The sequence below is a fragment of the Halichoerus grypus genome, chromosome 1 (assembly GCF_964656455.1).
Source record: "Halichoerus grypus chromosome 1, mHalGry1.hap1.1, whole genome shotgun sequence".
NCBI classification, from domain to species: domain Eukaryota; kingdom Metazoa; phylum Chordata; class Mammalia; order Carnivora; family Phocidae; genus Halichoerus; species Halichoerus grypus.
The window spans coordinates 101,874,000-101,900,026 of NC_135712.1; the positions used below are offsets into that span (position 1 = coordinate 101,874,000).

General features: G+C 37.4%; 2 protein-coding genes across 4 annotated transcripts in view; one reads left to right on the forward strand and one right to left on the reverse strand.

The window, feature by feature from the left end:
* Positions 1–4,325, reverse strand: part of SMC4 (structural maintenance of chromosomes 4) — a 39,334-nt gene extending 35,009 nt beyond the window's left edge. The window contains exons 1-4 of the mRNA XM_036117227.2: positions 4,181–4,325; positions 2,884–3,027; positions 1,810–1,988; positions 1,156–1,347 (exon numbers count right to left, since the gene is read on the reverse strand). Coding sequence (XP_035973120.2) covers positions 1,156–1,347; positions 1,810–1,988; positions 2,884–3,022 — 510 coding nt within the window. The 5' untranslated portion in view covers positions 3,023–3,027; positions 4,181–4,325. The remainder of the gene's footprint in view (positions 1–1,155; positions 1,348–1,809; positions 1,989–2,883; positions 3,028–4,180) is intronic.
* A 315-nt stretch (positions 4,326–4,640) lies between these two features.
* IFT80 (intraflagellar transport 80) overlaps positions 4,641–26,027 on the forward strand; it is a 120,265-nt gene continuing 98,878 nt past the window's right edge. Inside the window, exons 1-4 of one of the 3 annotated variants that reach the window (XM_078069937.1) lie at positions 4,641–4,765; positions 17,490–17,547; positions 18,862–18,942; positions 21,390–21,613. In XM_078069937.1, the coding sequence (XP_077926063.1) occupies positions 18,908–18,942; positions 21,390–21,613 (259 nt within the window). In that variant the 5' untranslated portion in view covers positions 4,641–4,765; positions 17,490–17,547; positions 18,862–18,907. The remainder of the gene's footprint in view (positions 4,766–17,489; positions 17,548–18,861; positions 18,943–21,389; positions 21,614–26,027) is intronic. The other 2 variants (XM_078069938.1, XM_078069939.1) reach the window with 2 other exon arrangements.

Here is a 26,027-nt window from a genome sequence, read left to right on the forward strand (position 1 = left end):
GTTTTTTTCTTTCTTTCTCTCTTTTTTTTTTTGGTAAACAATATGCCATTAATGGAAAGTATAAAGAAGTGCAAAGAACTGATAACTACATTCCCCCAATTTCTAAAAAATCAAACGGATTTTAAAAAATGAAGTATAAAAATACTTTAATATTAAAACTGGCTTTCCCTTAAAAGCTTTGCCATTTCAAAATTATGGCTTTTAAAATTTATACGAATCAAACATAATTATAATAAGCAAAGAAATCAAACCTAATTTACTGGCAATCATTTTCCAACCTTAACTGTACAATAGAAAAGCACTAAGAAACAAAATTAAAATAGATGCCACCATGTAAATTTAATTAAAGCCCTTCATATTAAAAAAAAAATCTAAAAAACAAGCCAAGTCACATCCTTGCTTCATTATGGAGTTTTCTATATTTTTAGGTTCCAACCGGTCATTTTTAAGCCATGAATTTCCAAAGTTAGCTATTCAACAGACAAGAAAAAAACCAGTACCAACAGAACCATGTAAATAATCTAAGTAGACATTTTACCTAAAATTGTTTCTTTTTCTAGAAAACAAACATATTAACTTCACCTTTTCTCTGTTTTAAAAGGGTAGTTTTATTTACAAAGGATAGTTTAAACTGAAGCAGAGCTCTTTTATATTACACACACACATATTACATTAGTATGTTATTACTAATAACATTAATGTGAATTAAAATAATGGAGATGATAAAATTAGTCATCTGTTACATTTTCAAATTTAAGTAATTTATCTGAAAGCAATAAAAACAGAACTTTAAAAATGAACCCAAAATTTATAGTGAAAGAATGCCTAGTTACTACTCAGGATACTAAAATTGCTCAATGTTTTATTCTGAAAAGTAAATACTACTATGAGCTACTTATAATTCATTCCCCTGGCTAAAAATTTTAATATTTTAAGTTTAACGGCTGCTACCACCACTACTCAAAAAGAAAATACGGTTTTGGAGGTAATGAAATCAGTATCTGGGAGCTAATAAAATCAGTTATCTGTTCTGCTTTAAACATACATTGATTTCTAAAAGGCAATTTAAGCCAAAAATAATAAATGCGCAATGTATGGAAATCCTGTGTTCCGTACTTGAAGTTGCAAATAACTAAATACTCCAAAGTCCCTTACCTTATCAATTATCTTCTGAAAATGAACTTCTACAGTACAACTCTGAATGTCCTTGTGTTCATCAGAATTGTGTATTAGTACCGAAAGTTTTTTAGATCTTATTTTTTGTGCTCGATAGCCAAACACAAAAAGCATAGAATCAATAACATTGGATTTACCACTGCCATTTGGCCCAATAATACAGGAAAAGCGCTGCATAAAAAGAACAGAAAAAAAAAATTTAAAGTAAAGTTTAAAAAGGTCATACTATACAACTTATTTTAATTTAAACCTCTTGCCTTTTTTACTTGCAGCAAAACTATTAAGTATTTAAAAGGTTTCATTTCAACTTGTTTTCTTACATCATGTTCTCCTTTATCACAAGCTTCAACACTTTAAATAAGACCATATTCTAATTCCAACTCACTTTACAAAATTCATTCTAATAGAGAAAATACTTCTTCAAACAAAAGACTCACCAATTCTACTCAGTGAGGGAAAACTTAACAGCTAAAGAGGTACCAAAGATAACCAGGATAAACAAAAACTAATTTCAGTTGTCTAAAACACAGGAAACATACCATGTGTTATCAATCAGGATAAACATGATAAAATTGAAATATCTTGTAATAAAAACACATTACCCTATAATAGTTATTTAAAATAGTCAAATACCTTATGAAAAGGTCCCAGAATTTTTTCCCCAGCATAGGATTTGAAGTTCTGGTTTACAATATGAGTTATCATAAGCCGAGGAGCTCCAGCTTCATTGGCCATTGCTGGAGGCGGGGGAGGAGGGATGCTATTCAAAATCTCTTCTAAACTTCTATTATCAATTTCCTCACTTGGTGTCCCTAAGTCAGTCAAAGGAAAGGGAAAGCAAGGGGGGAAAAGCCTGCATTAGTGCAATTAGTTCGTAGAACTACTGCCTGCTAATCTTTGGAGAAATGTTATTTACGAAACCTAGGAATCCTTATTTTCCACTTAAATGTATTATCCCAAACTCAGGAGAAATGAAAATCTTTCAGCTTCGTTTTATAAAGAAAGAAATTCTTAAAAGAAAGGACCACCAGTAACAAAATCCTACAAAAATTTCTCTCTTAGAAGTCAAAACACTACAACATAAAGCAAGTCTGGGAAAACCACAACAACCTGATTCTCTGCTCCTCGCCTAAACAGGTGGATAAATCCTAAGGCTCTAGATCTAACTTTCTCCGTATCTCTGAGCACCTGGAACCTTAACTTTGGACACTCAAGAGCTCCAGCGACCCTGTCACAGGGGCATCCTAATGTCACCCAATTCCTGTACTCACAAAAGCTACGGTAGTTTCGAGTAAATTATCATCATCTCTTTAAACGCAATTTAAGACCAGGGAAGTTAAATTAGGGCCAAGCAACTTTTAAGACACAATCATGTTAATTCTGTCTAAAAAACAGTCCACTAGCTATTGGCTGACCATGCCGACTTCCGCAGAAATACAAGGCCACAAACAAATTCATAACTGTAGCCACGTACTTGCCCCAATCCCCTCCAGCACCGTTACACCGAAATTGCACGAAGACTCCGATCTCTGAAAATTGCCAAATCGCTTTCTTGAGCTGCTCTACGGGACCGACACGCGACCTACAGACGTCAACGCCGCAGCCCCTCACCTCCGCGACCCCAAACACCAGCCAGTCCCGGGTTGGGAGCGGACCCACCCTGGTGTCCCAGCGCGTTTTCCTGCGGAGTCGCAGCGTGGTACTCACCTGCGGTAGCAGGGGCCGGGCTGCCCGCGCGGCCGGGCGGGGGTTCCGGCTCCGCGTCGCTGCTGGTGCCGTCCGGGGACTGCGGCGGCTCTTCCCTTCTGCGCCGGGCGGTGGAAGGTTGGGTGCCTTTACGGGGCATGGTCGCTGGGGCCGGGGGAGAGCCAGGAGCAAGTCAGCCCGCCGGGCCGCAGGACGGTACACCCGTACATTCGCCGCCGGCGCCCGCGTCGGACGGGGGGTTCGGCCCCTACCCCATCCCATCCCACTCGGGGAAAAACTGTCCGCCCGTTTCCGAGAGCCCCGTTTACAAAACGCCGCTCGACGCCAGCGGGTCTCAGTAAAAAAGGCACAAAAAACCCAAGTGCCAAAAAGGCGGGATTCGTTTTAAGTCCTAAGCAAGTGGGAAAACCTAGACGTGCCTGGTTATCAAGCAAGGACAGAACGGCTTAAGTTCTTTTTATTTTCTTAATGCCCACCCCCCACCCCCGTCCTCCCACAGAAGAGTTTAAGAATCTTATCCTTTAACTTCCTAACGAAATAATTCCTATACGCCGGCATTTACTGACATTCCCACGCTGCTGGGGTTAGGGAAGCAAGCGCACAGACTTTGTGAGAAGAGTTCTATTAGCTTTAGGTTTGGGGGACTATCAACTCTTCCTAGAGTAGCTAGTAAGACTAACGGGCGACTCGCCGCCCACTTTCCCCGCCATTTAGCTTTGGCGCCGTTGACGGCCCCGAGGCTTCCAGGTCTCCTCGCTACCGTCCGACCCGGAAAGGCGGCCGGAGACTGGGGTCGACTTCCAAATCAGACATAGGCAGCGCCTGCTCCAGTTCAATCATCTTGGGGTGGCGGGGTTTGTCCCTCCGGGGCCCGTTGCGGAATCTCGTTGGGACAATAAACTACAAAAGGTCACCAGTAAGGGCTCAGACCCGGTGATTAGTCCTTTGGGAGAAGAGAGAAGGTCAGGGGGCCGGGGCAGGGAGACGCCCTTTCCCCGACAGAGACCGGGATTTCTGAGAAGAGATCCGTGAGGCTTAGAGTCTGCGTCCCCCGCACCCCCGCCGAGAGACGCTTAAGTAGCTCAGAGAAGTGGCGCCCGCGAGAAGCGCGCGGGAGTCCCGACTGCCGGGAGGCGGCCGAGGGGGGAGGGGTGACAGCGAAACAAATCTCCCGGCGGCAGCCTCAGCCCAGAGCGGACTTCGGCTGCTCCAGCTCAAGGCCTCTACTTTCCAGGCGCCCGCAGACGGAGCAGGAAGTAAGAGTGTGACAACCTGATCAGGAAAAGAAGTACTTTACCTGCGGGGCAGTCCACTCACACCAAAGCTGGAAACCGTTGTACAGCACCCCCGCTCCTACCGGTGTTTCGGCTCCGGGTCCTTCACTCGAAAATGGCGCCTAAAATACAAACTCGAACGGAAATTCGTTACAAATGCGCGCAATGCTTTCTGGGAACCACTAATTTGAAAAAAATGCGGCGATTACCACCGCCATCTTCTGGCCGCTTACACGCATGCGCGAACTCCTGGCGGGACACTGGCGGCCGGGCAGGTTTATATTAAGTGAAAAGGCAGACCAAAGCACTGTTTTGTCTGAGACCTATGGCAACAGTACTCTTATATTAAAAAACCCCAATCTGGAGAGTGTTGAACAAGAGGAAAAAAACCAGTAGGGCTCCACCCACAGCTGGAGGAGGGCTCAGTCGTCCACTAACGTCCCTTAAAGAGAGGGCGGGCTCGGGTGACCGCGGCGGGGAAGTATCGCGAGAAGAGGGAGGGTGCGTAGCTCGTAGAAGTCACTATGGTGACAGGGAGGTCGGGAGGTTTCTTGGTAACTGGTCCTAGCTCTGTGGGAGCAATCGCCACTGCTATCCTGGAATTTAAGGTAAAACTCTTCACCTCTGGATGTGGTGAGGAAAGGGTTTGGAAATTGTGGCCATCAATGGACCCCACCTTACCTGCTTTTATAGTGTATGCGGCATCAGTTATTTTCCATCTCCTTGGAGGCAGTGGGGCTCTGGACGTAGCTGTTGGGATGCGAAGCAGGAAGCCCTGAGTTTGGAAGTAGTAGAAAGACAAGAACAGAAAACCTCGATTGGTGAATGATTGTATAGTCTATATGTGAATAGCAAAATAATTTCGAATTTATTGGTGTTAGGTCGTTAGTGTCACTAGTGGAAGGGGATTTTGAGCTTTCAAAATAATTTGTTTGAAAGATTCCATAATGGAAGAAATGATTTGTCGATGTCATCTGGTTATCTTCATGAGAAAATTATCGATCGGAAAATATTTAAGTAACTTTTGAATACGTTGCACTGTGCGAGGCATAGTCAGGATTATTAAGCAAGTATTTCTGTTCCAAGAGAACTTAGTTTTGTTAGTCGATTTTTACCCTGGAGTGAGTGATCCTGGTGGTAAGGTGATTGAGATTCAGTGGAGTTCCTAATACTCCTCCCATTCCCCGCTGAAACTGTAAACGGAATTCTGTGTGTTTGTGCATTTTTCTGGGGAGTTAATTTTCCCAGAACTTTGATTACATTCTCAAATGTGGTCCTCATCCGCTATTATGTTAACCACTGGTTGATTTGACTACCTCCAATAAGTATTTATTCAGCGACACTTACGTAGTTGACATTGAGAAGTGGGAGCCTTTTTTCCCCCTTTAACCTTTGCATACCTAGGGCCTGTCATAGTAAAGCACCGATAAATCTGCTTTATAAATGAATTTACATTGCCATTCTAAGTAAGTAGTATGAGTCTTGCCTCAGGAGCATAAAGTCAGGTTCAGTGATTCTCGAGAGGGGTGTAGAGGACACTCCCTGCCAACTGTAAGAATTCGGTGAGGTTCAGAGACTGGTGTGGTTTGCAGGAACATTGACTCGGTACTATAATACACATTTATTTATTTTTATTTAAATTCAAGTTAGTTAACATATAGTGTATTATTAGTTTCAGGGGCAGAATCTAGTGATTCATCAGTTTCATATAACACCAAGTGCTCATTACATCAAGTGCCCTCTTTAATGCACATCAACCAATAATAACCTTTATTTTTAAAGTTGAAAAAAAATTATTGTTTTCATAAGACAAACTACAGACAGTAAAACTCAATGAAAAAAATTTTTTGGCTGGTAGGCATATCAAGAAAATGTAGTGATTCTCTTTGAAAGCTTCTGGAATCTTGAATTTTCAAAGTTTGTAAAACACTACAAAACCTGAGTCGGAGAGATTATCAACCATGAAAAAAGCAAAGACTAGACCAAATTGAGTGGTATAAAAGAGTCACGGAGACAATGTAGTAGAAAGATGTAACATAACAAAATCCCAAATCCCATCATTTTTTTAGCTACATGCTTGGACAGTTTACTCAATTTATCAATCTGAGAATATTTATTATGAAATCAGTATATAGTGTCTGCCTCATAGGATTGTTTATAATTGTCTAGCACACACGCTAAGCATTTGATATTACTGTGTTTATAACATTGACCTTACTAGGGCATGTGCTAAGGATGAATAATGGGATGTCAAGTTAGAAAGTCAGCTTATGAAGGGTCTTGAAAGCCAGATTGAGGATGTTAGATATGATATGGAGGAAACACTTATTAGAAAAATTTTGAGCTAAGGAATGACTTGGTTAAAAAAATAAATAACGGTAGTTAATTGGGATTTGTTAAAGAGGAAAAAGACTTAGATCAGGCATGGCTGTATTGGATTATTAGTGTATAGTCCTCCATGTGGAAGGAGAAGTGCCTACACAGTAGAATGGAAAAAATCTAGGCACATGGGGGGAAAAAATCTATAGCTTTTGGAGATTTTAATGGTTAAGAGTCTAAACACCTAAAGTCAGTCAGATACTATTCTTTGTTGGTGAATCCTGAACTAGTGATGAGGGGATAGAAAGAAAAACAAGTTACAGATAATTCCTAGTTTTACTGTCTTTGATGATTGCTATAAATAGCAGTAGGTCTTAACGACAGATGAGAAAGAAATGTCATTTCAATAAATCAATTAAGTGACCTATGGATTTAGATTTAGTTGAACGTAACCATGCTCCACTCGGAACAAATATTTTCAAAACATGCTTAAACCAGGTTGTATAATGTAGAAAAGACATTTATAACAGCTACAGAGTAGACTTAAATCTAAAGTGAAAGTAGGACGCTTAGAATAAGTGAAGTGATTTGAGAAGAGATTAGGATCACAAGAAAAGAAACTTCATTGATCCCTTCCAATATTTTGGATACTTCTCATGAAAATAACAGAGTTTAATTATAAAAAGAAGCTGGTCAGATTGGGATGGACTAACTTACAGTCATTTGGGAAAGTATAATCAGGTCTCATCTTTCTGATCCAAAATCATCTACAAACAACCATTATTTGTAATTTCAGGCAGTCTGAGAAGAGAACCCTCACTTTTTACATTTTAAAAGTGAAATTGTACCACGTAAGAAGAAATAAAAATAAATTTAAAGAGAATAATTGGAATTAGAATTCAAATCCACATTTGCAATTCTTTAAGTGCATACTTAAGTTTTGTCATCATCATGATATTTTTTTTGTCTGCTAATGTGGTTTCAACATTTCATAAAGTCTGATATTAGATTTGTGGGTAAATCTTTAAAAATATTAATCAAGTTTTTAGTTAATTGTAAGTATTTGGATTAATTAGATATTAATTAATAAATAAAAATGAATAAATAAACATGAATTTATATAAGTAATGAATAAATACTTAGAGAATATTGTGCAAGATTAATGAATTGGTTGGGGCACCTGGCTAGCTCAGTTGGTGGAACATGCAACTCTTTATCTCAGGGTTGTGGGTTCGAGCCCCACATTGGGTGTAGAGATTACTTAAAAATAAAATCTTAAAAAAAATAGATTAATAAATTGGCTATAGAACAGGACAGATAGTAATGAATATTCCTCTTGATAATATGTTATTATACACTTACATATTATACATTTTACATGTTACACAGGCACATATTACACATATATGCATCCATATATGTACATAAATACATTATATTATATATTAGTACATGAATGTTATTGAAATTCTCACCTTTTTTTTTTTTAAGATTTTATTTATTTGACAGAGAGAGAGAGTACAAGCAGGGGGAGCAGCAGAGGGAGAGAGAGAAACAGGCTCCCTGCTGGGCAGGGAGTCCGATGCAGGGCTCAATCCCAGGACCCTGGCATCTGACCTGAGCTGAAGGCAGATGCTTAATCCACTGAGCCACCAGGTGCCCTGAAATTCTCACCTGTGTTAACACAGAAAAAATAGGAAGTGAGGAAATAGAATAGTTTTTTGGGGAAAGACTGTTTTGAAAAATGAGTTTGCTTTTATTCATGTAGGTCGGGATTAGGAAAGATATATCCAGTGGGCAGCAGAGGCAAAGAATATAGCTTAGGAAAGAAAATAGGAGAGACGGTGCTATATGAATGGTTGAAACCTAAAAATAGATTAGTTTTTTAAGTTTGTAAAGTGAGGATAGCACCAGAAAATGTCCATTCTTAGACTCTAGGAAGAAGAAATAATTATAGTAATATCTCAGGTAGGATTCTAGATTATGGATAATAGAAAACCTAATTTAAATTGTCTTGAGAAAAAGGGAGGTTTTTCTTCCCCATCATTTATTTGAATAAAAGTCCTGGGCCACCTGTGAAACAGTCTCTGTGCACAGGGAATAGAATGTTCTAATTGGCTTAAGTCTCTCTCATGCTGGCTTCATTGAAGCCATATGGGCTAAAAGTGGGGAAGTGGGTGTTCCAAAGAGAAAAATTCTTTGTAGCTAAGAAGACTGAATATATGTAGAGTGACAAAAACACAAATTTTCACTATGAATAGCTGACAATTATTTAATTCTTACTATGTTTCAGGCACTTTACTGGACATTTTACATACATTTAATTATCATAACCAACCTGTGAAGTAGGTATTATTAGACCCATTTTATATAAGGAAGAAAACAATACAATATCTGGAAGATCAGTAGGTAAAAGTTTCAGTAAGAAGGTGGTGAAGTCAGTAGAGACTGAAGAGAATGAGATGGTGATCCTATGAGAAAAATAACATTTATTAGTTTTTTTCAAGTACAGAAATGCATAAAGAAGAAAACAAAATTGGGCCATAATCCTATCACTCAAATAATCCTGTACTAAATATATAAGTGTATAGATAAATAAAATACTGTAATCATGGTAAAAACTTCCAACGGTACAGAAACATAAAATGATAATGAAAACCTTCCCTTCTCATCCCCCTGCACCTAGCCTCACAAAGGTCTCTGTTGTCTTGCATATCTTCCCAGAAAAATGTTTTAGAATCTTCTAGCTTAAATATATATTCCTTTTTATTTACACAAAAAGGATTGTGTTATATTATACTGCCATAAACTTTGCTTTTGTCATTTGACATTACAGACATCTTTCTATATCAGTACATATAGATTCAACACACACAAATTCATCTCATTTTTAATTTTTGTTTTATTTATGTTTTTAAAAAGATTTTATTTATTTATTTGACAGAAAGAGAGAGAGAGCACAAGCAGGGGGAATGGCAGGCAGAGGGAGAAGGAGAAGCAGGCTCCCCTCTGAGCAGAGAGCCTGATGCGGGATTTGATCCCAGGACCCTGGAATCATGACCTGAGGCGAAGGCAGCCGCTTAATGGACTAAGCCACCCAGGCGCTCCCATCTCATTTTTTAAATAGCTGCACGGCACTCTAGCATATTGTTGAATGTGATTCTTTTATGCTAGTTGATAAATTAAAAGGATGAATTAAAAATGACTACTTACTTGAGATTTGAGAATCTCATGGTTTACTGGCTAGAATTTATTAGGCCATACTGCAAAATAATTATAAATACAGCAAACAATAATATTAAAAGTCTGGTTGGCAAGATCTAGATATAATCATGGCTAGAACTGCAGAGAAATGTAAATACCACAGCATATACATATACCTTAGCAAATGCATAGAGGCATTGGAGTGGGATGGGGGTTGGAGGTCTTTAGTAATTGAATTGAATTGTAATATGGCCATTTGCAAGCCTGTTTCCTTTGCTTATTATGTCTTTGAATCTGTCTCTGGAAATGGTGAGCTTGCCTCTCTTTTCTCTGACATGCAAGAGATCCTAGCTCTAGTCTGCAAGTGATTTTATGACAGGACAACCTGAGGAAAAGATCTGCCTGCCTCCCTCTCCCTCCTCGCTCTCCTGGGAAAGAGTCACAGGAGTCCAATCAGAACTATCAATTTAGAAAACTGTACATAAAAATTGCACTTTTAAAAATAGGGCCTTGGGTAGTCATAAGCAAACCGTTAATTTTAATATCAATACCCAAGGGCTAGCCAATATACAAATGACCCAAACAGAACTTGGTATAAATGTACTTATGATCTAGCTCTTTTGATTTATCTATTCTTCACATTCTTGTTCACTCCTGAGGCATGTCTGCTATTTCTTATCTGTAAGTTGATAAGTTATGCCTTCCCTCTTTCCTGCCTAAAATTTTTCTCATCTTGTTAGTGCTTCTGCCTCTTACTTTTAATTCTTTTTTTTTTAAAGATTTTATTATTTATTTATTTGAGAGAGAGAAAGAGAGAGTGCAAGCAGGGGGAGGAGCAGAGGGAGAGGGAGAGAATCTCAAGCAGACGGGGCAGTAAGCCAGGAACCCAAACTTGGGCTGATCTCACAACCCTGAGATAATGACTTGAGCTGAAATCAAGAGTCAGATGCTCAACTGACTGAGCCACCCAGGCGCCCCTCTTAGTTTTAATTTTTAAATCTAATTCTTTTTTTCTTTTTTTGTAAAACATTTAACCATTTTAAAGTGTACAGTTCAGTGGCATTAAATACATTTATATTGTTATACTACTATCACCTCCATCTATCCACAGAACTCTTTTCATCTTGCAGAACTGAAACTCCATACCCATTAAAGAATAACTCCCCATTCTTCCTCATCCCTGCCCCCAGCCCCTGGCAACCACCACTCTACTTTCTGTCTCTATGAATTTGACTACTCTAGTACTTCATATAAGTGGAATATACAGTATTTGTCCTTTTGTGACTGGATTATTTCAATTACCATAATGCTAAGTCTAATTCTTAAAATTAGTTCCTAATTCTAGCTTTTTGGTTCCACATTATAAACACATATATCCACAACCTGAATGTGTAATCTATGATGAACATTTATTTATTTTATTTTATTTTATTTTTAAGATTTTATTTATTTATTTGACTGAGAGACACAGTGAGAGAGGGAACACAAGCAGGGGGAGTGGGAGAGGGAGGTTTCCCGCTGAGCAGGGAGCCCGACGCGGGGTCGTTGGTCCTGGGATCATGACCCAAGCTGAAGGCAGACGCCCAACGACTGAGCCATCCAGGCGCCCCTATGATGAACATTTAAATTTAGTTTTTGATAGAACTATACAGAGTTCTGTAATAAACAGGCTTATGTAGTTGCATATATATCTTGATGTACATTTATATGTATATGATAAATTCCTATGACTAGAAATTCTTCCCAGGGTCGATTCCTTGTATAATACTTCCATTGAATCAATAGCTTCTAACTCAAAGTGTAGCACAGATGTGTCAGATTGGCAGAGCCTAGGCTACTTGCCTCTGTCTAGCTATAAGGAAGGCCAGAGAGGAAATAATGTTTTTTGTAACGGGAAAAGGACTCATAAGATAGGGGATTCCCCAAGTATAGGAAAGGCAGTCAAAGGTTTGGGGTGGAGAACAAAAGAATAAATGACCATTAGCAGTAATTTACCTGCACTTCAGTAATGTATGCGAGTATCTGTTTCTCCATACGCCAGCACTGGGTTCTGGGTATTTTGCATTTAACCACTCTGATAACAGAAAAATGGTATCTAGTTGTTTTAGTTTTCATTTCTTTAATTATAATTGAGGCTAAGCATTGTTTCATGTTTTTGAATGCCCACTGACCATCTGTATTTATGTTTCTGTGAACTGTTAATTTATATGTTTATCAGTGCCCTTGATCAAATGACTTTGTGGTAACCATGTTGTCTTAGTTATCCTCTGCTTCTATAGTATTGCCAATCTATCCCTCTCCACTGATTCCTTCTCTTTTGTCCCCAAACATACTGAGGTCTACCCTAGTTTAAAAGGCCTTGATAGCTACTATTCTATTTCTTCCTTTAACCTCTACACTTAAATATCTTTATATATGTACGCTTATATACCTCTAACTTCTACACTTATGACCTATGACTGCTGATTCCATTTTAGAGTATACAAGGATGGTTCTAGTTGCAGAGAATATAGGAATGAACAAAACAGACAAAAATTCTTGCACTTAGGAAGCTTACATTTTAGAAAGGGGAATGGTAAATAAAATGCATAGTATGGCAGATGGCCTTAAATAGGGTATATAGGGAAGGCTTTACTGAGAACGTGACTTTGGGGGAAAGATATAAAGGAGGGAAGAAGAGTAAGCCATGCAGCTATCTGGGGGCAGGGATTTCAGGCAAAGAATACGAGCATTCTCAGTATGTTAGAAGAAGAGGTTTGTGTGTTTGGAGAAGTTTGAGTGAAGAGAGAAAGGAATCAGGTAGGATCAGAGAATATTAGGGTATATTAGGGCTCTCTAGAGAAAGAGGAGTTGATGTTGTAGTCCTGAGTCCAAAAAATGGAAACTCAGGCAAAATTTCTGTGTTGCAGTCTGGAGGCAGAATTTCTTCTTTAGGATAAACTGTGGTCTTTGCTCATAAAGGCTTCAACTGATTAGATGGAGCCCACTCACATTATGTAGGGAAATCTGCTTTACTGTAAGTCAACTGATTATAAATGTTAATCACTTGTAAAAAATACATTTACAGCAACATTTAGACTAGCCCAAATAACTGGGCACCGTTGTGTAGCCAGGTTGACATATAAAATTAACCATTACAGTAGAAGAGTCCAGATTAATAAAAGCTTTGAACACTGTTGCAAGAACTTTGTTTTAACTCTGAGTGAGATAGAAAACCATTGTAGTGTTTTGAGCAGAGAAGTGCCATGATCTATTTTAAAGCAGTCACTCTGGCTGCTGTGGTGAGTATAGATCGTGAGGGGTTAGAGGCCAATTAGGAGGCTATTATATTCAAGTTAACAAATGATAGCACCTGGAACTGGGGTCATAACGTGGGGGTGGCAAAAATCAGATGTTCTGAAGACAGAGCGTAAAAGTTTTGATTTTTAAAAGTTGGATTTGGGATGTGAGAGAAGAGTCAGTGTTAATTCTAAGGTTTTTGGCCCATGCAACCAGAAGAAAGGAATTACCATTTACTGAGATGGGTAAGGCTATGAGAGGAGCGAAGTTAGAGGAAAGATCAGAGGTGTGATTTGGATCTCAAGTTTGAGATGTCTATTAGACATTCAGATGAGTTGTCAAATCAGTTAGATATAAAAGTCAGGTTCAGTGCAGAAGTCTGAACTGGAGATATGAAATTGGGAGTTGTCAGATTGTAGTCAATATGTTTGAATTTATATTAAGCCATGAAACTGGGTGATACCACCATGGCAGTAGTGTAGATATAGAGGAAGTACAAGAATTGAGCCCACAGTTTAAGGTTGGGAAAATTAGGACAAAAGGTTGGTGAAATTTATTCCCTCTATAACTCTGCAATTCCTTTCCCTTCCTAAACTGCCCCTTGAAGTAAAGCCTAACACTCCTAGCAGATTGAAAAGGAATCCCACAGAGTTCCATGTGCTCTTAGGAAGATTGCCTCTTCCTCCCTTACAAAACTGCATCAACACTGCATAACTACCTAAGAGACCAGTTCCAGGAAGAAGGCTACAATTTAAATTGATTATCCACCCTCCCTTGAGAGACCATTGGGACTATTCCAGCATGCTTATATCCACATTTACCTCAATCTCCACATTCAAGACTCTTAATTCCCCGTGTTAGTTCGTTATTGGGTTTAGCTGTTGATGATGGTAATGTAAACATGATAAAACTTTTTCTCTATCACTGAAAGGTGGTACAAGACTGATATGACTCTCCACAAGGTCAAGAATCTTGGTTCCTTCTATCTTGTTGCTATTTTATACATGGCCTTGATGACATAGCATGGAGAGCATTACTCTTATTTTTCAAGTTTTTATTTGTGAATTATGTTGTGATTTATAAAACTTTTATAAGAGTTAATAAAATGGCTTCCTTAGGTAACTCATTTACTTTTCATATTGCTGCTTTGGTTAACCACAGAATGTAAATCCCAGATTGGGCCACTAGGTTGATGATGTTGTAATATTTCCACATGGGTTTCACAATTGTTAATGCACTATGTGACCACACCTAGTTTCGAGGGCAGTTGGGAAACAGTTTTATTCTAGGTGGCCAGGTGTACAGCAAAAGTTCAGATTTTTCTACCATAGAAGCAGGGATGAATATTGGAGGACAGCTAGCCATTTCTACCATTTCCTACCATCTGTCCCAAACTCTTAGCTCCTCCCCATCCAAATCCTACCACTCTACCTTTTGGAACTCATAGGATGCCAAATCTGCATTCTCAACCTTTACTCTGAATGATCCCTTTACCTTGGTAGTCTAACTTAAATCTGGTTGTTTCCTGAGGAAATTGCTTTCCCCATGGCCCCTTCAAGTGGAGGCTATTTTGCCTCCCAGGATCCCGTGTGTCAAAAGGCCTTGGTTCTCACTGATGTATCTGGACAATTGATTCTTTCTCTTCCTCTTTATAATTTCCTAGTCCCTTTAAACAAGTCCTACTAGATTAAACCATTCTCTATCCGTTTTGCAGTCAGCTGCAGATCTCTTTGCGATTTTCCTCATTCAATGAATATTTTAGCACCTGGCTAGCTGTCTTTATCCTCTACCATGATTATTGTCATTATTCTCAGTGATTTAATATCCACAAATCATTCCATTCCATTCCCTGGCCTCTTAGTTCCCTGACCTCATATACCAACTTTCACAGTCTTAACCTACCTTATCATTACCAATGTCTATATTCTCTCTCAAAATCTGGTATAATTGACACATAATAAAATGAATATTAAAAACTCAAATCTGAATTTTTTTTAAGATTTTATTTATTTATTTGACAGAGAGAGAGAGAGAGCACAAGCAGGGAGAGTGGCAGGCAGAGGGAGAGGGAGAAGCAGGCTCCCCGCTGAGCAAGGAGCCCGATGCAGGATGCAGACTGGATCCCAGGACCCTGGGATCATGACCTTAGGTAAAGGCAGATGCTTAACCGACTGAGCCACCCAGGTGTCCCTTACATTTTTTCCTCTTAAGCTCCACAGATGTTGACTTATACTGGACCAAAACCAATTTATTAATGATTTTTAGTGGTAAAGCCATCTATTTCACATATAAAATTGCAAAATAGATCAATTTAGCTATACTGTAGAGATTTTCTTACAATTATCTCCCCCACCTTAGCCACTCCCTCTCCCCAAATACTATTGACTGGTCAGATCCTTGGGGACTGTGGCTTTGGGCAGAAAAAAAAGCCTCAATGTAGTCCTCAGGCAGCTCTGCACTTCCCCAAATTGGCTATGCTCTAATACTTCCTTTCCCTTATACCACTATCCAGTCTCACATCAGAATGCACATTTCCTTCATGCAGATGATCTCAGCTAAATAGGATGTATGGGGGAAAATCTTCTGAGCAAGGGAGAATCTTCCCAGTGTTGGAATGCCATGCTCTGATTCCTTCGCACCAGGTTTCTAAATGGTTGCAGATACCTTTCTTATAAAACCATACTGCCTTTACTATTTACATGGAATTGTAATTTCTTTGGTGAGGAATTATTCCTAATTGTCACGGATTTCAGCAATTTGAGGTATTTTGATGTAGGATACATCATACTTTTGCCAAAGATCTTTTAGGTTTCTGATTACAGTTGTATATTCAGATTTTACGTATATTTTCTTATCTATTGTGTTGTCATTTCCAGAAGCACCAATTTGTCTGCCTTTATTGTTTTAAAATCCTTTTAAGCGGGGCACCTGGGTGGCTCAGTCGTTAATCATCTGCCTTCGGCTCAGGTCCTGATCCAGGGAGTCCCGCATCAGGCTCCCTGCTCATCAGGGACCCTGTTTCTCCCTCTGCCACTCCCCCTGCTTGTGTTCCCTCTCTCGCTGTCTCTCTCTCTCTGTCAAATAAATAAATAAAATCCTTAAAAAAAAAATCCTTTTAAGCTTGGTGAATTTAAATCATTATGAAAAAGCAGCATTTTGGGGCGCCTGGGTGGCTCAGTCGTTGGGCGTCTGCCTTTGGCTCAGGTCATGATCCCAGAGTCCTGGGATCGAGCCCCGTGTCGGGCTGTCTGCTCAGCGGAAGGCCTGCTTCTCCCTCTCCCACTCCCCCTGCTTGTGTTCCTTCTCTCGCTGTGTCTCTCCCTGTCAAATAAATAAATAAATTCTTTAAAAAAAAAAAAGAAAAAGCAGCATTTTGTAAATACTTTTGCTCTTTTTCCTGTAATTAGAGAAGGTCTAATGGAAGGGAGGAAGGAGTTTTGAGAAAGGTGCTAAAGGTACTTCTAAGGACCAAAAAGTAAGCCCTGGAAGGTGTGCCTAGGAGAGAGCAGTATTCTTGCTCTGGCTACTATACATAGATTCATACTTTTGAAGAACAGAAATCTCCCTTAGTGAACTAACTGGAAGAGAAGTGTTTCTGACCCTAGTTGCATATTGGCTGACCATAAAACTTCAGATTTTTTTCTGTGGTTTTAACAGTCCCCACCCCCACCCAGTCTAATAAATATATGAGCAGAATAAGTGAAAAAGGTGTTTTGAAATACAGCTGTATTTAGCACTTTGCTGATCTAAAAGTCTTCTTGGATTTGGGAGAAGGAGAAATTATCTAAGGGAGACCCACTGAATACTTATCTATACTCAGCACCTCCTTTGATGTAGTTAGCAGTAATTTTCTACTGGGCGAAGAGGTATTTTTTCCTTCAATTACACTTTGATTTGTTTTTTTCTTTTTAGGTTAGTGATATTACTCAGAATTCTGTAACTATAAATTAGGTTCAGACAATTTAGCAATTTTCTTGGTTTATATAAATATATGAGTTATAAATATATGAATAATTTATTTTTTTTAATTTTTAAAAAGGATTTATTTATTTACTTGAGAGAGAGTGAGCAGGGGGGAGGGGCAGAGGGAGAGGGAGACAAGCAGACTCCCCACTGAGCGGGGAGCCTGACCCTGGGCTCAATCCCAGGACCCTGAGATCATGATCTGAGCCAAAATCAAAAATTGGTTATTTAACCAACTGAGCCCCCTGGCGCCCTGAGAGTAATTTTTTTTAAAGATTTATGATTTATTTTAGAGAGAGAGAGAGAGAGGGTGCATGTGTGCAAGCATGAACCGGTGGGGGGGCGGGGAGAATCAGAGGGAGAAGGAGAGAAAGAATCTCAAGCAGATTCCTTGCTGAGCTCGGAGCTCTACCTGGGGCTGGATCTCAGGACCCTGAGATCATTACTGGAGCTGAAATCAAGAGTCAGATGCTTAACTGACTAAGCCACCCAAGGCGTCCCAATTTATATATATATTTTTGATTTTTTATTTTCATTCCAGTATGTTAACATACAGGGTTATATTAGTTTCAGGTGTACAATACAGTGATTCAACAATTCTATACAGTACTCAGTGTTCATCACGGTAAGTGTACTCTTTAATCCTCATCACCTATTTCATACTCCCCCCCCCCCCCCATAATCATCAGTTTGTTCTTTATAGTTAAGAGGCTGTTTCTTGGTTTGTCTCTCTCTTTCTCTTTGTTTTCCTTTGTTTGCTTTGTTTCTTAAGTTCCACATATGAGTGAGATCATATGGTATTTGTCTTTTTCTGACTTACTTTGCTTAGCACGTCACACACGGCCGATGTGCACTTACAGCAATTTATATAAGGATAAACTTAATGTTTTTTGTTTTGAAATGGGTCTTGTGTGTGTGTGTGTGTGTATTTTCTTCCTTTCTTGGTTTTATCTAATATATATATAATATATATATAATATATATATAATATATATATATATTCCATGCACGTTGTTGCAAATGGCGAGAATTCATTCTTTTTTATGGATGATTACGCACCACCTCTTCTTTATCCATCTATCAATTTACACTTGGGCTGCTTCCATAATTTGGATATTGTAAATAATGGTACAGTGAACATAGGGGTACATATTTCCTTTTGAATTAGTGTTTTTGTATTCTTTGGGTAAATACCTGGTAGGGTGATTACTGGATTATAGGGTAGTTCTATTTTTAATTTTTTGAGGAAACTCCATTTGATTTATATCTTCTGGTGACAAGGTTATTTGGGGGAGTATTACTCTTCTTTTTCCATATTTTTATTTGGCAATTACATTGTGATTTTTATATAACTTTTATAATAGATTTATTACCTTTTCCTTAAATAACACACTTATTTTTCACATTGCCACCATGGCAACCATAACTGTTGGGCAGTATATCTACCTCCAACCTCTATCTACCTCAGATTGATGATGTCATAATATTCACATGTGGGCTCCAGAATTGAGGCCATTAAAATTAAGGCCTTGATCCCTTGATTAGACCTTGGGAATTTATTCTAATGTACCATTCAATAGGACCAATAATGATCTGCCATTAAGGGGTTCCCAGTTTACAGAGTCTTTTGATTTGGCCCTAGGACAGCCTTTGGAAATTATTTACCCGCTCAGATTTAATGGTGGTCTGCACTTGTAGAACTGTTTCAGGCAGGTTGTAGAGGACCTCTACAACCAACCCAAGGCTTCCAGTCACTCCTCGGCAGGGTTAGCACACTGACTAGTTTTCTTCTTCTTTCCATGTATATGATGCCAACAGTGTTGAGGTGTTTTAGTGTCCTTGGAGTGCTAAGATGTTTTGTTTGCTTTTATTTTTTTGTGTACATGTGTTTGTTCTTAATGTAAATTTTATATTTTCCCCCTAACTTTTATTTTTACAGTGAATACAATCAAGTTGCATTTTATAATTTTGCTGAAAGTGGAGACATGAGACTGAAGATCTCTCTTTTAAAAGAACCAAAACATATCCTTTTGATACTTATAAACCTTATTGTGATCATCTATTGTTAAAAGTTTTCTATATTGTATTCTAGTTAAAGAGTGGATTTTTTTTTCATTCTTTTAATGGTAATTTAGCTAAATTGTTTTTGAAATATTTGAGATCATGTGTTGCAGGTAATTTTCCAAAGCAAACTATTTGCTCTAAATCTTACTTTCAAATCCTTATTGACATTTTTCTTACTCTGTTTAAGTACTGTGCTTAAGTACATAAAACACAGTTTTTGTTTAGTCTAGTAGGATCTTAAAGAGCGGCTCTTTTTTAAAACCAAATAATTTCTTTGCTAGTGTGATTTAGTATGTTTTCACTGAGTTCTGCTCTATTTCTTCATACTCATGATAAAGTGGAGGATAAGCTGGGGAAATCGAAGCAGTCAGACCTTTATTATTTCAAGTGGGAAGGTAGCGATTATAAATATTTTCTCAAATGCATGACCCTATATTTTGTTAGCAAGAATACCCAATTTCGTGTCAGGAAGATATGACAGGTCTCTCTACCTTCATTCTTAGTTATTTAGATTAGTGCTTCTATAAAGAATCAACTGTAGACTATTGCAGGTCTGTGAAGGGATAAGTACAGAAATTAGAAAGTAAGAGGTAAGACATTTTTTTGGCAATTTGACATTGTCACAACACCCAAATATAAGATAATTTTTCTAATAATTCATTTTTATTTTATCTTACAAAATGTAGCTTTGAAATAGAGAAAAATGTGGTCCTTCATCAGAGATACCAAAGCACTGTTTAGACATTTGATCAAATTTTTAAAATTTATACTATCTTACTTATTTTACCTCTTGAGTGAAGATATAATTCCTTTGATTTCTCCTTAAATCCTTTTTACTGTCTTTTCAAAGTATGCCCTCAAGAGTTCACGCCATATATAATCTTACAGATTTTGACTGTGTCTGTTGTCTGCTTTTACCTTTTCAAGTTGAAGAATAACAGTTTTTTTAAACTTTCTTAGTCTGTCAGTCCTCTCATTTCTCCCATACTCTTAGTTGACCTAATAGGTTGAAGATATATCACACACAGCCGATGTGCACTTAGAGCAATTTATATAAGGATAAACTTAATGTTTTTTGTTTTGAAATGGGTGTGTTGTGTGTGTGTGTGTGTGTGTGTGTATTTTCTTCCTTTCTTGGTTTTATCTAACATTCTCCCTTTCTAATGTTAAGTTTTACCTAACATTGTTTAGACCATAGCAATTATATTGGAACAATTTTTTCAGTAATGGTCTCATGATAACCAGGTCCTTTTGTTTAGATTATATGTTGAATATTCCAATGCTACTTTGTTATCTATTTTTGCAGATTCTTAAGATCTTCCTATAATTTCTTTTACCTTTTTGGTTATTGCTTAATCTATCATTTTGAAGTATTAAATCTTAGAACATTCCAGAATAATTATAGCACATTGTTTCTTTTTCCTTGGAGTTTATTGATTGCTTAGATAAGCCAATAAAAAGCACTAGTCAGAAGTGGAGGAAGTAAAAGGATTATATAATAATAGCAAGAGAACAAACAACCCAACCAGGAATGATCTGGTAATACAGATACCCAGATATATGTAAGAGAAAGGTTCCTCGTAAATGACAAACTGAAATGCCTTCTCTATATACACAGTTCTGCTAGGGTAAGCAGCCTGTTCTGATGGAGGAACAGAGGGCTACTTGAGCACCTCAATTTATAGAAATCCTCCTGATAAATCAGAGACTGAAAAAAATGGGTTAAATAAAGTAGGAATTTTAGGATTCATATCTTATCCAGTGCTATGCATCGTGTAGGTGCAGTAAATTATAATTGAATTGTTTCCTGAATTTAATGTCAAAAAGTTTGGTAAGATTTTAGTTTTGGCAGTTAAGCTGTAGGTTTTTTTCTAGGTAAATTGTTATTATAATGTGTAATTTAAGCAGGTATTTTACTATTAGATTTCAGTCTTCTTTTAACACTTGATTTTTTTAACTTATCAAAATAATACATATTTCTTCTAATATGATATAGATCTATGTAGATTTAAAAATTATAGTTCACTTTTCTTCTCACCTATCCCCCAACAGTTTAGTGTATATCCTTTCATACCTTTTGATCTGTTAGATGTCTTTGTGTATCTTTTGGCCTTATTTATGGAATCTTTTGTAACACAATTTAAAAATTTTCACGTTGTCAGATCTTTCTGTCCTTTTTTGGCATGTGGATTTCTTGCTTTCCATTCTTCTTACAACTGTCTTGATAGATGCTTATTTTCCTTTATATGGAAAAAATATGAAAGTCATGAAGTGGAAAGTATATTTAGAAGCTTGAAACATTTGACCCTATTTTACCTTTTTCTTATAATCTGCATCTGCAAATTATTTTATTTATTAAGATTTAAGGTTTTTGTGTGTTTAATATCTCCTTAACATGGTGGCACATCAAGAATTAGTAAGCTGTGTGGGCTGGACTACTGCTGAAGAACTGTATTCATGTAGTGATGATCACCAGATAGTGAAGTGGAACTTGTTAACCAGTGAAACAAGTCAAATAGTAAAGCTTCCTGATGATATTTACCCCATAGATCTTCACTGGTTTCCAAAAAGTTTAGGCATAAAGAAACAAACTCAAGCAGAAAGCTTTGTCCTCACAAGTTCTGATGGTAAGTTTTTAATAAATGTTATATGCTCATCTTTGTATTTAAAAGACATATTAGTGTGACATGCTTTTAGTTGTTTTACAAAGCTGATGTTTGTAGATCTGCATACCTCTATCTACACATTTAATCCAAAATCTTTGTAGTCATTTGGTTTGTGTATAGGCTATAAAACTATTGTCATGGGAGAAAGTGAAGCTGGCATATTTTAGGATTTGATCTGAGCTTTCAGCTTTACTTTTTCTGTGACCTCACAGAAAATAGTTGTTAAGCTGTTATCAGTTTTGGTTTCTAATTTCTTCAAATTTAACTTTATAACAGAACCACACTAAAAAAGATATGGACACACACAAAAAATATGGGCACAATGCAACATTTAGTAAGCTATTGAATATTGTCTTTATTTTCTAGTACATGTTAATTTCCACTCAGTAGAGTTGGTGACTTATTTAATTTGACTGTAGCTTTATTACTGGTGAGTAAAAAGTGTAATTTTTCTTTTTGTGGGAATGTTTTTATTTTCATTGAAATAACTTGAACTTTTTTTGTCTGTATTACACTTTACCTACTATGTCAATTAAAAATACATTCATCAAAAGTGATGGAAACTTACTTGACTAACTTATGCACAGCTGGAGTTTTTTGGTTCACCTAACTCCAGGGGTAGATCTTCAACCACAGCTGCATTAGGCCCCTGTTCTCACCATCTGTTAGATGGGGTGTCCCCACAAGGTGAGCATGATGGCAGCCAGTAACCCAAGGCTCATCCTAGAAAAGAAATGTCAGCAGAGAGAGTGCTTCTTCCTCAGTATCTTTTAAAGACAAGTTGCAGAGAGAGTCCTGGGCGAGCTTGGGTCATGTGCCAATGAAAGAATCACTTTAGTCAAGGGAATGGGACACTGACTGAACACAGTAGGCCTCAGGCCACCATGGAAAAGGAAAGAGAAAGAGAAGAGGGCTTTTGTAACCAAAACAGGGAAGGGATGTTACGGCAAAGTATTGAATCAGATTTTACTTCTTTTACAGACAGAACTTACGATAGTTTTTTTTTAACCTTATTTTTCTGAATCTTGATTAAATGAGATATTGTGTGAAAGTAGCTGGACTTAGAAGATTGACTGTGAACCACAGCTAGAATTTCCTTACCTCAGATGATAAAACAAAGGGTTGACTTTTTAAAAAACAACTTTTAATTTTGATATAATTTCACATTTGCAGAAAGGTTGTAAAAATTGTAGAAATAACTCCTGCATATCCTTTATCCAAATTCATTTCCTGTTAACATTTTGTCCCATATACTTTATCATTGGCTGTATCCCTCTCTCCCCCACTTCACTACACACACACACACACACGCACACACACACACACGCTTTTTTTCCCCTAAGTATTTAAGGGTAATTTATAGACGTGCGACATGCCCCTTTTACCATAAATACTTCAGTGCATTTCCCAAGAATGAGGATTTTCTGTTACATAACCATGATACATTGATCAAAATCAGGAAATTTAACATTGATGTTAAGTTGAATATACAGTTCATACTCAAATTTTAACAATTGTCCTAATAACATCTTTTATAGAAATTTGTTTTTTTCTGGTACAGAATAACATATTGCTTTTGTCATATCTCTCTAACCTCCTTTAATCTAGAGTCTCCTGTCTTTCTTTTATGATCTTAACCAACTGAGCCACCCAGGTGCCCTTTCTTTTATGATCTTAACAGTTTTGAAGAATACAGATCTGTTTTTCCTTTATAGAATGTCCCTCAATTTGTGTTTGTCTGATACTTCCTCATAATTAGATTCAGTGTACACATTTTTCAGTGTACAATAATTAGGGCATCACATTGAGAGATTCATGATGCTGGTTTGACCCATTATTGGTGATGTTAACTTTGATTACTTTGAAAGGTTGTATTCACTAAAGTAATCTGTGAAGTTACTATTTTTACCTTTTATTTATTTTTATTATTTATTTATTTTTAAAGATTTTATTTATTTATATATTGACAGAGAGAGACACAGCGAGAGAGGGAACACAAGCAGGGGGAGTGGGAGAGGGAGAAGCAGGCTTCTTGCTGAGCAGGAAGCCTGATGCGGGCTTGATCCCAGGACCCCGGGGTCATGACTTGAGCCAAAGGCAGATGCTTAACGACTGAGCCACCCAGGTGCCCTTGTTTTTACCTTTTAATAAATAATTTGTGAATGGATACTTTCAGACTCTGTAAAAATATTATTTTCCTCCTTAAACTTCTACCCACTATTTTAGCATCTATTGTTGATATTTGGCTGAATCATTTATTACTCAGATGGTTGCTGAATGGTGATTTTTTTTTTTAATTCCATAATTCCTTCCATATTGATTAGTTGGTATTCTGCTGCAAAGAAGAGCCTCCCCGCTCCTACCCATTTATTTGTTTACTTATGTCAGATTAGACTCATAGATTCTTTATTTTATTTCTGTAATTTTTTGATTTTGTTGTGAAAATTGTCCCAGATTTGGCCAGTGGAGCCCCATCAAGCCAGCTCCAATGAATTTTTTTGGGGGGTGGGGTAGTATTTTCTCATCATTTTTTGAGTACTTCTTTGCTGGCACAAGCTCTTTGAGGCTTATCTTGTACTTTCCCAATCCCAGCCCCCCAAATCATCCATTTCTCCAAGGAGACCTGTTCTTTTCTTGGTGCTTTCTGGTATTTTAAAAACAAGATGAGAGTGCTAGCAAAGCTCATTTCAATGAGGTGTGTTTGCTTCAAGATCCTTTCAGAGAGCTAAGAAATAGGAATATAAATGTATATTTATTTATTTAAATATTTTATTTATTTATTTGACAGAGAGAGAGATAGCAAGAGCAGGAACACAAGCAGGGGGAGTGGGAGAGGGAGAAGCAGGCTTCCCGCCGAGCAGGGAGCCCGATGCGGGGCTCGACCCCAGGATCCAGATCCCAGGACCCCAGGAGCACGACCTGAGCCAAAAGCAGACGCTTAACAACTGAGCCACCCAGGCGCCCCATAAATGTATATTTAAAAACATACGTATCTACAGCTATTTCTTTTTCTCTTTCTCCTGCCCTTCTTCCCTCCATTTTCTTTCCTGCTCTTTCCTTCTTCCTCTTCTCCTTCCTTTCTTTCCATACTAAAAATCATGAGTTCATTCGATGCCACCAATTCAACATTATAGGGTTAATTCCAGTCTTTCTTTTTTTCATACTTGGAAATAGTGAGGGAGCCTGGCTCCCATTATTATTTTCAATATGTTTACTCACTTGTTCAATTCTACAGTACACATAGGTTGTTTCAGAATGGCTAATCTACACTACTGCAAAAAACTAGAGTTTAATATTTGTTTACTTTTGTTTTTATCTTTATACTGAATATATAGAGTCAAAGTCCTGTGTTCAAAAGTTACTTGCATTTCCCCCTTCCTTAACTGTTATGTTAGTCACTTAAAATACAGTTAAATGTATTATTTGTGTTTGTTTTCTACTAAGGTTTCCATTCTCCCCCATCCTTGTTGATTTGATTATTTTTTTGAATATGTAAAACATTAACATGGGTGCTTCCACAAAGACAAAACTATATTAAAAAAAGCATACTCAGAGCAATGTCACTACTCCTACCACCCGATCCCATACGCCTTGTTTCTGTTTCCTCCCTGTAGGTAAACAATCTCTTTGGTTCTGGTTTATCCTTCTTGTGTTTCTTTTGGCAAAAGTAAACATGATACATGCATATTTTCTCATTTCACTTTTTGTATTACACAGAAGGTGACATACTGTATATTTCCCTTGCCTTTTCCTTTTTAAATGCAATAGTATATAAGAATTGAGTTGTGTCTGGTGAATATGGACAATAAATATAATTAGTCTTGATAATTTCTGTTGTCTGAGTGTTTCTCTGAATTAAGATCACTTAATTACACCCAACTAAAGAATAATTGCTTGGGTCTCTATTTCAAATTGGTTTTAGAGAAAACACTTTCTGCGAGGGAAAAAATTTTAATGTAAAAATGTAATTTAAGAGATAAATTTGTGAGATTTATTTAAATATATAAGTATAAATATATTATGACTCTTGAGAAACTATAACGTTTAATTTTATTTTTAGGTTTACTGTATAATAAAACAAAAACATTATATGCCACAGCTAGATGTGGAAAGAAGTGAGAACCAAAGCAGAGTAGTTTAGTATTTTCATCTAAGCTAGGATGAGGAATATCTGGGAACTTGTGAAAGAGAGGGAAAAGCATGATAGATCAAAGAAAAGAAATGGAAGGATAAGATAGAAAAGAGCATCCAGAAATGAAAAAGAAATGTTCAAGAAAAAAGAAAGTAGTTGTCAATGGGAGGTGGTCAAGGGGTTTTCTGTCAGATAAACACTTGAGGTTATTTTATATATTAGAATTATATTATTTGTTAACCC